The sequence below is a fragment of the Falco punctatus genome (assembly GCF_963210335.1).
Source record: "Falco punctatus genome assembly, chromosome: 4".
Lineage (NCBI taxonomy): Eukaryota > Metazoa > Chordata > Aves > Falconiformes > Falconidae > Falco > Falco punctatus.
Window position 1 is genome coordinate 37,795,859 of NC_137583.1, and position 12,966 is coordinate 37,808,824.

The 12,966-nt window shown below is 63.6% G+C and overlaps 2 protein-coding genes across 14 annotated transcripts in view; both read right to left on the minus strand.

Moving 5' to 3' along the window:
• Positions 1-8,675, minus strand: part of PRR35 (proline rich 35) — a 48,424-nt gene extending 39,749 nt beyond the window's left edge. For both annotated transcript variants that reach the window (XM_080387362.1, XM_080387361.1), the window contains exon 1: positions 1-8,675. This exon is cut by the window's left edge. The gene's annotated coding sequence lies outside the window, so the exon portion shown is untranslated.
• A 102-nt stretch (positions 8,676-8,777) lies between these two features.
• Positions 8,778-12,966, minus strand: part of CAPN15 (calpain 15) — a 60,831-nt gene continuing 56,642 nt past the window's right edge. For 11 of the 12 annotated variants that reach the window (XM_080387346.1, XM_080387347.1, XM_080387349.1 and 8 more), the window contains 6 exons: positions 12,694-12,846; positions 12,299-12,460; positions 11,761-11,990; positions 11,395-11,555; positions 10,904-11,082; positions 8,778-10,723 (listed from right to left, as the gene is read on the minus strand). In XM_080387346.1, the coding sequence (XP_080243472.1) occupies positions 10,546-10,723; positions 10,904-11,082; positions 11,395-11,555; positions 11,761-11,990; positions 12,299-12,460; positions 12,694-12,846 (1,063 nt within the window). In that variant the 3' untranslated portion in view covers positions 8,778-10,545. Of the gene's footprint in view, positions 10,724-10,896; positions 11,083-11,394; positions 11,556-11,760; positions 11,991-12,298; positions 12,461-12,693; positions 12,847-12,966 lie in introns of all 12 variants that reach the window. The other variant, XM_080387356.1, reaches the window with a different exon arrangement.

A 12,966-nucleotide genomic window follows, 5' to 3' on the forward strand; every position in this document is an offset into this window, starting at 1 on the left:
CCAAATAGCCCCTCGAGGTGGTGCTGAGCCTGCGGCACCTCAGATCTCCTAAATCTTGCTTTACCACGTGTATGCCCTGCAAAGCTGAGCCCTCGGGGCAGGGCTGGGGAAGGATGGCTCAGCCAGGGGCTGGATCCATCCCTCTCTCTATCACAGCCTCTGACAGGATTCGAGGGGAAGTTGCCAGAGTCCGGATTATTTTTGCAGTTGTTGCACCTCCCAGTGTTTCAGCTGCGGTCTGCAGGATGCTGCTGAGGCCGGGGAAAGTGAGCTGATGTGATGGGGAAACTGAGGCAGGAGCCAGGTGTTTGTGCACACGTGCCATCCAAAGACATGACGGATGGATTTTAGGACTGTCATGAAGCTGTTGGCATTTTTTGCACCAGAGGAGCCACAGAAGGAGCTGCTATGGCAATGGGGAGACAGGCCGTGGCTGGACACACACTGCTGTGACAGGCTAGAAGGACTATACCAGTTTGTGACACTGTGTCCCCATCCCACTCCCATGGTCCATGGTGAGGAGCAAGTAGTGCAAGATGCAGAGTGTGCGCTATGACCCTTCTCCCACACTGCACCTGGGAGGCTCAGCTGGTGAAGACTGGGGAAAGAGGGACTGTTCTGGTGACAAAGCAGCCTCCTCACAGACGTGGTCTGGTGCACCACCCTGTTGAGCCTACCCCCTCCCTGGTCCTTAGGGTGTTCTCCAGAGCTTGTCCCCTACTGCTCATGCAGTAGCTGAGCCCTGGCAGCCCAGGGGCTAACGCGGGACCTCCCTGGCAGCAGTGTGCTGAGGGTGACAGAGATGTTCACACCAGGCTGCAACGCAGCGGCAGGATGGCTAGTGGAGAAGTGGCACCCAGACCAAAGTGAATAGCAAGGTGACATGTGTCCCCCCAGGAGACACTGCCGGGGGAAGAGGGAGTCTGCAGCTCGCTCCCTGCCTCTAATTCTTTCAGGCTGATGTCCCTGGTGCCAGGAATGACCAAACCTGGGGGCCAGGAACCCAAATCCCGCTCTCCAGCATGCGTGGGGCTGAGGCAAGCTCTGCCCGTGGATCCAGCACTGTGCTCAGCCCTCGCTGCGGAGCAGCCGGCAGCCTGTGTGACAAGCCAGACCAGCATGGTGGATGGCAGTAATTATCGTGCCGCCCACAGCTGAAGGGAAGCATATGGTAAGGAAAAGGAAACTAACTTGTATTTTTCCGCACCCCCAGGCTCAGCCTTTCTGGGGCTGTCACAGTCGATTTGTGCTGCCTGAGCTGTTTCGCCCCAGCCGCCTCTGCATCCGGCAGCTCCCTCCCAGGCAGCGGCGAGGCTAGGCTGGCACTCGGCACTCGCTGCTCCCACAGCCCCTCGTGCTGGGGAACCGGGGTGTGACCAGCCATGGTCCTGCTCTCTGTCCCTGGTGGGACACGGCCAGCATGGTGCTGGGGCGGTGGGTGGGGAGCTGGGCCACACATGAGGCAGGTGCCTGGGGTGGTGGGATGGATGCGTTTGGAGCCACCTGGTTAAACGGGCACCTTGGGGTGCAGAGGACCCCTGGCTGGAGCGTGACACCCACCCTGGCAGATGGCTGGGTGGGTACAGGATCTCTCCTGCAGACCCTGGGGTACCCGTCAGCTCTGAGCTGTCTCTGCCTTCCAGCCACGCCAGACCCTCCAGCAGGTGGGCTGCTCCCCACCGGAGCTCCCCTGCAGCCCCTAAAAGCCACCACCAGCCCCGGGCAGAGCCCTCCCTGCACAGCTGCGCCGTGCCATGGGTAGTGATCTGTCAGGGTCCCTCCAGTGCACTGACACCTCGCCGTGATGGGGCACCTCAGGTGGCCCCAAGGAGGCCTGGATCTGGCTGAGAGGGAAGGCTGCCGTCTTAATCCAGAGCTCTCCTCAGTCATCTGTCCAAATACTCTTGCCAAAAGCAAGCTAGAAAGCGGTAGATGTAGCAGGCAGCTTTCCTTGTTATAAGCACGGTGGTTTTCATGCCAGCTTGCTACCAGTGGGGACTTTTCAGGTATGGGGAGAAGTGCGGTACCTCTCTGAAGCTTGGGGTGGCTGCCGTGGCTCCTGGCGAGGGCAAGTTCATGGTGAGGTTGGCAATGTCGGGGAAAAGGAGGGTACCGATGCTGTGGCAGAGTTGCTTCAAGGGTCATGAGCCATTGCGCGTCGTGGTGCAGGAGTCACCTGGGCATCCTCGCCAGCATAACCAGAGACTGGTTGTGTCTGCCAGCTGGGCACAGATTCATCCCTGGAAAGCAAACTTCGATTAGAAAGGGGAATCGGGAGTTCCCAGTTTCTTTCCAGACTCGGTGCTGCTGCCAAGGGGCTCCTGGAAGAGGCTGGACCGAGCCACTGTTTCTCTGCAGCATGATATAAAACGGGTTTTCTCGACTATTGCTTTCGGAGCCTGGTGCCTCACCTTTACAGGGCAGCATCTCGGGGGTCCAGTTTGGGAACAGAATGTCTGAAAATGGAGCTGAATGTTGGGGGAAGTCAGGGCCACACAGTCTGGCTGGGTTGAGACCTTTGCAGGATACAACAGCCCAGAACTCTTCAGGGCGCTGCCTGATGCGACATACCAGACCTGGTCACCCAGGCACCCTGTCTGGCCCCAAAAGGGAGGGTTTTGGGGGTGTCTGATACAGGAGGGTGGGTGCTGGCCACAGGGTACAACACCAGTGGCTGGGTGGGGTTATGTCTTTAGGTGTAAACCCAATGAGCAGGGAGAGCTCAACCCCCAATGAAACCCTCAGCAAACGTCAGTAGAAAGAGGGGAAATGTGCGCTGTGGAGTTGCCCTTCCCAAAGTGCTGGTCACCTTCCTGGCTTCGTTTCCAGCCCCTGGCAGCCGTTCAGTCAGAAGACCATGGCTGGAGAGAGCAGCCACCAAGCTTCTTCCCGTCCTCCCAGGAGTGTGGTCAGGAGATGCCCATGTTTGTCCGGCTCCGTCATGGGCTAACTCGCTGCAGTCCCCATAGTCCCTGGACATCAGAGGGTGGCACAAGCAGAGGCTGCTGGTTTTTAGCACGCACCCCTCCACTGCCTGAGAGCTGCTGACCTCCTGGGCACGGCGCGAGGTCCATCTGGCGCGTGAGCCTCTAGCCCGGGGACAGATTGCACGACATGGTCCTGAGCATTGCTCAACGCTGGGGCCATGTCTCACGGGCCCTGCCTGCTACGGACGCTCCCTGCTGCTGCCACGATGCCCAGCCGGTGCCTCCAGCCCCCCAGGCAGCGGTGTCCCCCCCGCAACCCCTGCAGATTAACATCCCAATTATGCAGATCGAGAAATAAAAGGGGGCCATGGAGCCCCTTGGCTCATCAATAACCTGGGGTGGAGGGACGGTGTGCACAGATAACGTGAGCATCAATTAGTTTCTCTCTAATGGCAGGGGGAGGATGGGGGCAATTTGGAGGGGGTGTCATCCTGCAAAAGTAGATCTGGAGTCCCAGGGGTGACCTGGCTCGGGAGAGGATGCGGCCATGGTGTGGAGAGCCCTCTCCATGCCCATGTCCCCTCCTTGTGCTGGCCCCCTGCAGCTGTGCACCTCGGGTTTGCCTGCAGGACCCCAAAAGTGTAACCCCCACCCCCAAGTTCCCATTTTCTTACCTAGAACAGGAGCCTTTTTTGGGGAAAAAAATTGATTCGGGGAAAAAAACCCCAAACCCAAGCTCAACTCCTCCAGCCAGGGATGAGCAGGCAGGAGCGGTGGGGTGGGCTAGGACGGAGAAGACCTCCGGGAAGCTGCGGCTCGGTGCCTCCTCCCCCTGCGGGTCCCTGACCTCCCGTTTGCCTGTCAAGAGCAAGCTCCGCCACCGAAACACCCCCTGTCAAATTAGTGAGTCAGAAGACGTAAGAGAGACCACCGCTGCTAATTTGTACATTAACTGGTTCTGACAGAAATATTTCACAAGTGAAAAAACAGAAAATGTGCCTCAAGACAATGTGCAACTTCCGTACCAGCAAACTTCTGCTTAACTGTGCGGTGCCCGAGGAGGGGGGACCCCCCGCCCCGATGCGCCCCGGCGGGAGCACCACGATGGTTTTAGCCTCAGGACCTCCCGGAGCAGCTGGACGAAGCCTTGAACTGGGGGGCTATGGGCAGGCAGCCGCAGCCCCACCGAAATGGGGGGTGTGGGGTTGGCAGGTCCCAGCACCGCTCCCCGTCAGCGGGAAAGGGGCTGTCAGGGTGGAAGGGGCTTGGTGACAGCCCCCTCCTTGCCGCGGGGGCTGGACCCTTTGCAGCACCCCTCCATCGCCCACCCTGCTTGCGGTGGCTCCCCAGGCTGGGGTCTGCTCCTTCTTGCCCCCCACCCCAGGGTATGACCTGCTGGGGCTGTCACCATTGTCACCACATGGGACAAGCAATGGGCCATGGGCTTCAACCACCCTGTCGGGAAAAGCCACCAGTGCAGGCAGCTCCCATGCCCCACTGTGCCCCAAGGGAGAGCACCAGGGTGCTGAGCCCTCCCCAGGACCCATGGAAACACTGCTGAGCCATCCCATCCTGCTGCGTGGCGCTGCCACTGCCTCGTCACAACAAGCATGTGGCGATCACGACAGTGGCCAAAGCTGGTGGCCAAAGCTGGTGGTCAAATCCCTCTGTGGAGCCCCCCCGGCAGCAGGACCCCATCCAAGATGCACTAAGAGCAAGCAGCTGCCTCTGGGGCTGCCGTGTGCCCCTCACCGTGGCCTCTTGCCTGCCCTGCGTGGGTGCTGGCCGGGGCTGGCACCGGTGCGTGTCGGGGCATGGGTGGGAGCAGGCGCGGGGCTGAGCCGGGTCCTCGGGCCAGCAGCATCGAGCACATGATCTGTTGTGGCAGCTTCCCTGCAGCCTGGAGCCAGCCCCGAGCGAGCGCTGATGATGGCTTTAATTGCTTTCAGATTCAATAGCCCAGCCCGTGACAGCCTGGCCGAGGCAGCCCCAGCTGTGCCAGCCGGCCCCGGACCCCGGCGCAGCCCCTCGCCCAGCCGCCTTCACATGGGGAGGGCGGGCAGGAGGAGGAGAGGAGCTGCCCTGGCTTGGGGCTTTCCCTTTCATCCCGGCAAAGTCTTCTCCATTGCAGCCCTGCTGTGAAGCCGCCCGGCCATGTGCCACCATGACCCCCAGGTGAGGACCGCACAGCAGCTCTTTCCCACCCAGGGTGCAGCTGTGCCGTATCCCCTTTCGGGATGGGGAGAGATGTCAGAGGGCTGCGGTCACCCATCAGTGATGGGGACAGGGCAGAGCTGGGGACACAGGCCCAGGCTGGCCCATGCTGGTGGCTGCGTGCATGTCCTCTGCTGCCTGCATGGTCATGCTGGGGGGCTGGGGGCTGCCCCTGGTGCAGTGTGGGGTGCCCAGGTTGACCTAGACCTCGGGGGGGTTCTTCCCCATCTGAAGGTCCAACTGTCCCCAACCATCAGGTCCTTACCCTGTTGGGTTGTGGCTGTGTGGGGAGCTGGGGGGCTGTGGGGTGGAGGGGGCAAAGGGCTGCCAGCACCCACAGTGGCACCTGTGGGCTGGCCCTGACCCACTGCTGCCTGCGCCTACATTGTCCTCCTCATCATCCTCCTCATCCTCCTCCTCCCCGCTGCCGCTGGGCTCCCAACAGCCTCCCCCGGCTCCAGCCCAGCTCGAGTCGGTGCAGGCAGCTGCCGGCAATCCCCGTAATGGCTCCCTGCCCGCCAGGCAGTGCGGCACGCTCGAGGGGAGCTGGGCAAGCACCCCGATGCCCAGAGCTCGCCCGTGCAGACATGGCACTGGCGTCCCAGCCCGAGCCACCGTCCTGCCGCGTGGTGCCGGTGCCCGCCAGGCCATGTGCCCTTGCTGAGCGGGACCAGGCAGGAGCCCTGGCCCCAGCAGCACCTGCTCCCCCTGGGGGTGCCGGGATAGGCATGGGGTCTCCATGCAGACAGCCCCCTGCAACCCCCATGCTGGTGTCTGCAAGGTGGGCAGCAGCAGGCAGCGCCTGCCGCATGCAGAGGTGAAGGCTCCTCCATGGCTTGCCGGGAGCACCAGCCTCAGCCGAGCATGAGGAGGGGGCCGGGGGTGGGTGGGAGGGTGCAGAGCCTCCCGTTGGGCTGGGCAGGGGTGGTTGCTCACATCCCCGATGCATTATTGCGGGCAGCGCCAGCGGGCAGTCCCGGGCACTGGCTGCATTATTGACGAAGAGGAGCCGGGTGCAGGCAGCGGCGGGCGGGCAGGGCCCCCTCCCGCAGCGTCAGCCCCGGGCAAAGCACTTTGCGGGCTCCGCAGAGCCGCAGAGCAGGCAGGCCTGGCCCGGGGCAGCCAGCCCCGCCGCCGCAGCCACCGCGAGTGCTCGGGCAGCGGCCCGATCCTGCGCCTGCTGAGCACCCTGCCTGCCCGAGGTGCTGCTGGGCGCGGGGCACCTGGGGGAGAGTGGCACGGGTGGGCAGCGGTGCAAACCCCGCTCTGGCACCAGCGCTGCGGCTCTGCCCCCTTCCAGCCCGGCACAGCGCTGGTGCTGCTCTTTTTTAAGCCTCCTTCTTGTCTCTAGGCGGAGATTTGTGGCGTAAAATGCACAATATGTTCTATCTACCCTGTGGGAGCCATAAAATATTCACCAGCAGCTCCCATTATAGTCAGAGTGAATCATGGAGAGCGCTCGAGCCCTCGCTCCCCAACGTGCCCCCTCCCCATGCAGCCCCGGCGCAGCCCCGGCGGTGCCGGTGCTGTCTGCCAGCGCCTGACGAGCGGCCAGCGCCTGCCTGGATCCCGCAGCAAGGACCCACTTTTCCACCTCCCAGCCCTGGGGGAGACACCCCTGGGCTCGGCGGGCCGAGGGGGGTGACCGCACCGATGGGCTGGCAAAGGCCTTTGGCTGCTCCAGCATCCTCATGCCCACCCAGGGAGCATCAGCACGCACTGTGATGCCCGAGCACCGACCTTGGGTGTGGAGGGGACCAGTGCGATGGGCAGCAGGAGCAGCGGGCAGCGTGGTGGGCTCACGCGCCCACAGCAGCCTGCCCCGCTTGTCTTGTCACACCAAGCATGACCCAGCATTCCTGGGGTGACTTGTGCCAGCACTTGGCTTTTTGTAGCCACAGCCCCTGCCTGCTGCTTTCGTTATCCCACATGCGCTTCAGCCTCTGATGCTCCTGAGGGTCAGTACCACAGCAGTCATCCTCCATCTCCCCCTGTGTCCCCCTGTCCATCCCCCCAGACCCACCGTGACCGCTGCCTATCCCTCCTCCCACCCCAGACCTCAGGCTTCAGACACGCCAGAGTCAAGGGGTGACAAATTTACTGATGAAGCAACACCACTCTGAAGCTGAGGTGTCAAACACAATTTCATCTTTTGACACACAATTATATGTAATTATAAAGCTGTTAATGCTGGCTCAACCCTGGTGAATCATGCACAATTACGGTTTAATTTCACCTCCAGCCCTGCCACGACCACACGGCTGCTCTCAGCCCAGTCGGCGACCCTGGGGGTGTCCTGAGGGCTCCTCACAGTGTCCCAGGGCCACAGGCAGCATTGCTGCCATCCACTGCCATCCATGCACCTGCTCCCAGAGGTGCTGCCCCTTCCACAGCCCGGCCCAGCTGGTGCATGGTGCCTGAGCCCCCAGCGGGGCAGGATTTGACCCCAGCATGCTGGCTGGCATGGGGCCCACCAGGACATGGCCCCAGGGAACCATGACCCGTGGGGAAAGTGGGGCGGTTGCCCAGCTGGGCTGGCCGTGTGGCCACCATTGCGGCAAGGGCCACTGCTGGGTCACTGGGCTGAGATGTCTGAGCGTGTCCTTGGCTTGGAGCAGCACAGAGCCAGGTGGGGGGACCCCGCTCACGTTTAGTGGTGGTCGGCAGCAGGTTTAGCCACACAGCCCAGCCGGCACCCCGGGAGGGAGCGGGCAGGGGGCAGGGGCGAGGGGCTGCGCGGGTTAAAGCCGGCTCTGCCAGCAGGGCTGGAGGAGGCCGAGGGAAAGGAGGGAGGCTGCGGTGCCCTCCCCGCCAAAATTAACTCTCCATCTGTTTCTCCCCGGCTGAGGCTGATGGCTTGTGACAGGGCCTCCTGAATGCAAAGATGTTTTGCCCGAAAAAATCTATTACAAGTTGCTGTAAGAAAAACCGAAATCCTCTCCTTCTGTCTCCCCGTGCTGGTCTCAAGGTGCCCACCGCGGGCGAGAGCGGGCTGGCAGCCGGCCGCCTCCGCTCAGCCGGAAAGCTCCGCAGCGCCAGCCTGCCTCGCCGCCGGCCCCACGGGGGGGGCAGGACGGGTGCTGCCCTGGGTGATGGGGAGGATGGTGAAGCTGCTCCTTCATCCCCAGCCTGGGCACGGTGCGGGTGATGCGGCGGGCATGGCCCCGGCACCGTCAGAGCCCGCAGCCCGCAGGTGGGGAAACTGAGGCAGGAGGGGCCCTACGCGCGGCCGATGCTCAGCCCGGGGTGGGAGCCCCACAGCGGCCCCGGCTGCGGCGCGCCCGGGGGCCGGGGCCGCGCAGTGGCCGCGCTATGGGCGCGCAGCGGCTGCCCTCTCCCGGCTGCAGCGCAGCCCTGCTCGGCCCCGGGACGGGGCGGCTGCCGCCCGGTCTGCGGGACTCGCTGCATTTCGCGTCCTTCTCGCCCCCTGCCGCTCCCCCGCGCCCCGAACCGCGGCTGAAGAGGCTCGCGAAGCCTCAGCTCACCCTCCTGCTGTTTTCGGGGCGCCGGCGGGTGCCACCGCTCCGCAGAAACACCTTCAGCGCTCTTGGCTTGGACCCCCAAAGCCCAGAGCCCGGCAGCAGCCGCCCCCACTTCCCCGCTGTCCCGCAGCCCAGCACGGCGAAACCAGGCAGCTTCAGTAAAAAACAAAACTTTATTTGGTCCGTCAGAACCTGAGTTTGAAAACCACCCATGGATAATTCATATCATACAGGGATTACTGATCTGATTTACAATTGATAAAATATCCTATGTTTCTTGAGAGCTGGCCAGTATTTACAGGGTTAAAAATATTCACAGCTCAGAAAGACAGAAAGAGAGAGAGGAGGGGGGAAAAAGTAAGGAAGAAAAAAGGAGGAAGGAGCAGGGAAGAGAGAAAACAGAACAACAAAAACACGGACAGAGCTTGGCTCAGCAGCCCCGGCCAGGGGGGCTGGCAAGGTGCCAGGGCAGCCCACCCCCCTGGGACACACAGAGGGCCATGCAGGCCAAAGCCCCCAGCCCACACATCCCCCTGCCCAGCCCCCCAGCGGGGATCAGGGCACAGGCTGCCCCCTGGCACAGTCCCAACCAGAACAGGGCCCAGCATGTCCCACTGCTCCCCCAGAGCTGCAGGTCCCACAGCTTAGGAAGGAGAGGGTGACACCGGGGGACCCCTGAAACACCCCCCCACACACACCAAGCCAGAGAGCCACAATGCCCTGAAACGGTGGGGGTCAGCCCCCAGCACCTGCCGGGGCCAGCGGCACCCCGGGGCCCTCACAAGCCTTCGCCTCATGCTCGCTACCTTCCGCAGGACTCGGCTCATGGAGGATGGGGCTCTGTGGTCCCCCACAACGAAATCATACACCCCCCACCCCTCCCCGGCACATGGCAACACAGTAAAGCCATGAAAAAACACAGACACTGCTCCCCAAAGCCCACGTCTGTACCTGCTGCCCTTCACCCCTCGCCTCCGCAGGGCACGGGGAGGGGAGCGGCCCCCACAGCGGGGGCTGAGCCCAGCTCAGGACCCATGGCTTCTCTCCAGGCACTGCTTCCACCGCCTGCCTTTGCATAGTAACACTTGTGTGACGAGTTGAGGGGGTTCCCTGCTGCCACAGCCCTCCCGAGCATCACCCCATGGCCTCGCTCCCCAGCCTGCGGCGGCGGCGCTGGGCACCTCTGGTTTCATTCCCAGGTGCGGTGAAAACCCCTCAGCAGCAGCTTTCTAAAACAGCCCAGCACCCCCTCCTCCCCAGCCCCGCCACCAGTGAGGTGGATGGGGGTGGTCCAGGCACCATGCTAGACCCCCACCATGAGCAGCCAGCACAGGTGGCACCACGGTGGGGTGACCCCAGCACCCCCTGGCCCAGCTGTGGGACGTCGGTGCCATGTCGGTCCCGGCAGCGGACAACGGGGGGAACAAGACAGCAGGAAGGGCCCAGGGACAGACGGAGGGTCACACAGACGGACAGACATCAGAGGTATATTCTTTTTTTCGCAGCGCCAGGGCCCTGGCGCTGCGGGAGGGGGCAGAGTCCTGAGCGTGGTGCCGAGGAAGGGCCTTGACAGCAACCTCCAGCCCCCCCCTCTCCCGCAGCCCCCCGCTGCATGCCGGGGCAGGGCGAGGGCACCGGGCCCCAGCGCAGGTACAGGGCAGGTGGGATCCTGAGATGGCCCCGTGCCCCCAGCCGCTCCTCATAAAGTGCATGGGGGGACGGCAGTGCCAGGGCGGGGGGCAGCAGGCAGAGCTGGTCCTGGCCCTGAGAGCTCGCCCCGGCCCCACGGCGTGGGGCAAAGTGCTGGGTGTCACGCTCTGGTTCTGCCCCACGGCTCAGCGCTGACAGCTCGGGGGGCGACCCCAGGCCAGAGGCTCGGTGAAAATAAGGGGGGAGCAGAGCGGGGAGGGGGAGGCGCTTCGTCATAGGGGCCGCGGGCCGTGGAGCCCGGCGACCTCGGGCGTGAGCAGCGGGTTATGGGTGCCCTTTGTTGACATCCAGTCATTGAGGAAGGCCTGGGTGGCTTTGCGGTGCGCCAGACGGTGGGTGATGGAGAAGCCAGCGTTACCCTCCAGTTGGGAAAGGATCACCAACACCTGCCTGTGAAGAGAGCAACAGGCTCAGGGCCAGGCAGCTGCCTCTGCCCCCGCGATGCCACCCCTCCCTGTCACCCACCTCTGCCCACCCCTCCCTGCCAGCCCCAGGCTCTGCCTTGCTCCAGGCCTCCTGCCTGCCCTGGCTGGGCAGCCCCCCAGTGACCCACCCCTGCCTACCCCGGACCTGTGCAGGGGGGGGACGCTGTCCTGCGTTTTGAGGCTGCCGCGCGTGGAGACGACGTTGAAGCTGTCGGTGCAGTCGCACTGGACATGCAGGTAGGACTTGGGGTGCCGGTTCTCCACCACCACAATGAGCCCTGCCCAGCCGTGCGTCAAGTAGTAGCATGTCATCCCCTCTCGGCCCTGGGGCAAACAGCAGGGTCAGGGGTGTGAAGCCTCTGGGCACCTCCGCCCCCGAATCTCAGCCCCCGGACCAGCATCCCCCACCTCCAGCCAAGGGCCGCCCATCCGCCGGGGTACCCCACGCTGCCCCAGGGAGCAAAGAGGGTGGGCATCCATGGGGTAGGAGGGGATGAGGTGGCAGCCAGAGCTGGCACAGTCCTGCCCGACTCAGGACACAGCAGAGACAGGGTCCAGGCTCCTGCCGGCAGCATCATCCCCTCCCCATGGCAGCAACCGGGAGGCCGGCCCCTGCCCTGCGCCATCTGCACCCACCTCATGGCGCTCGCCCTTGTTCTCGGTCAGCAGGATGATGGCGTCCGCCAGCGTGGTGGGCTGCGCCTCCACCTGCTCCACCATCACCAGGCGGGAGCTGTAGATGGCCAGGATATAGCTGGAATAATCAGTGGCTGGTCGGCTGCTGGTGGGACTGGATGCTGCGGAGGAGACACATGAGGAGGACCAGTGAGACTTCCTACCACCCCCCCAGTCCCTGGAGCAGGGTGCTGCTGGGCTGCAGCTCATGCAGGCAACCTCCACCCCCAGGAAGGTCCCCACGGTGCAGATCATGGGCTCTGCCACCTCTGCCTCCCCCACAGTCTCCGCCAGCACCGCGGTGGGGAGGGCGGCCCAGCCCCTTACCCTGGGTGGCAGAGGGGCCTGCCAGGGCAGCGCTCCAGTGGTTGAAGGCACAGCACACGACGGCGTACTCGCCCGGCTCCAGCATGACGTCACAGTTGACGAACTTCTTGACAGCTCTTTTGCTGTGAGCCATCAGCCGGCCCAGGCTCAGCTTGTTCCCGCTGGTGAAGGTGGCCCGGAAAACCATGATGCACAGATCCAGCAAGTGGCTGTCCACCGTGTCTGACCGCCTGCGCCGGGAGGGGGAGAAGGGTCACGCGTCACCCGAGCGCTGCCCCGCAGAGCACGTGGAGGCCGCGGCAGATCCAGAGGATGAGTCCTCCTGCTGCCCCAAGTATCCAGCCCCAGGAGCCAGCCTGCGATCAGGGACTGGGTTTGGCTGAAACTTGAGCAGCCCCTGAGAACTGGAGAAATGGTGATGGGGGCCCATCCCTCAGCTCTGCAACCCGTCAGGATGGCACGGGGCAAGAGGGCAATGGGTTTGGGATTTCTCCTGGGTCCAGGTCACTGCCTGCAGCCCAAGCACTGCCCAGCTCACCTGCTGCCCTCCTGGAAGAGGGCAAACTCCAGGGCAGCACGCTCCAACACCGTCAGCGATGTCACCGTCACCGGCCCGTTGGCCTTGTTGGGGAACATGCCCTGCACACGCACCTCGTGCCAGTCAGAATGGAGCTTGCAGATATCCACGGAGTCAAAATACCTGTGGGGAAGCTGGGCTCAGCCCCGGCAGGCTCCTCCGCAGGTACACTGCTCTGCCCCCACACCCCAGCATGCTGCAGCTCACGCAGCCAGGAGCAGCAGGCACCTGCAGGTCACCTGCACCCCCCTGGGGAGGCCCAGTCCTGCCTACCCCATCCTGACCCCCACGTCCCATTTTCTGTCCCCTGTCTGGCTCCCTGCCCCATAGCCTCTGCCTCCTGGGTGCTACCGTACTTAATGAAATCGCTGTATTCCATCCAGAAGACGCCCTCGCTGCTGCCATGGGGCATTAGGTCATGACGCAAGGGAGCCGGCCAGTGTGGCCACTCGTCAGACCAGCTGCCGTTCCAGGAAAAGCGGCCCCAGGGGTTTCGGAGCCGCAGTAACCTGGCACAAGGGGAGAAACAGTGTCAGAATCCCAGGAGGATGGAGAGTGCAAGGAAGATCACCTCGAGATACTCTCCCAGGTCTGCAGACCCAGCCAGCCCCCGGCAGAGAGCATCACGC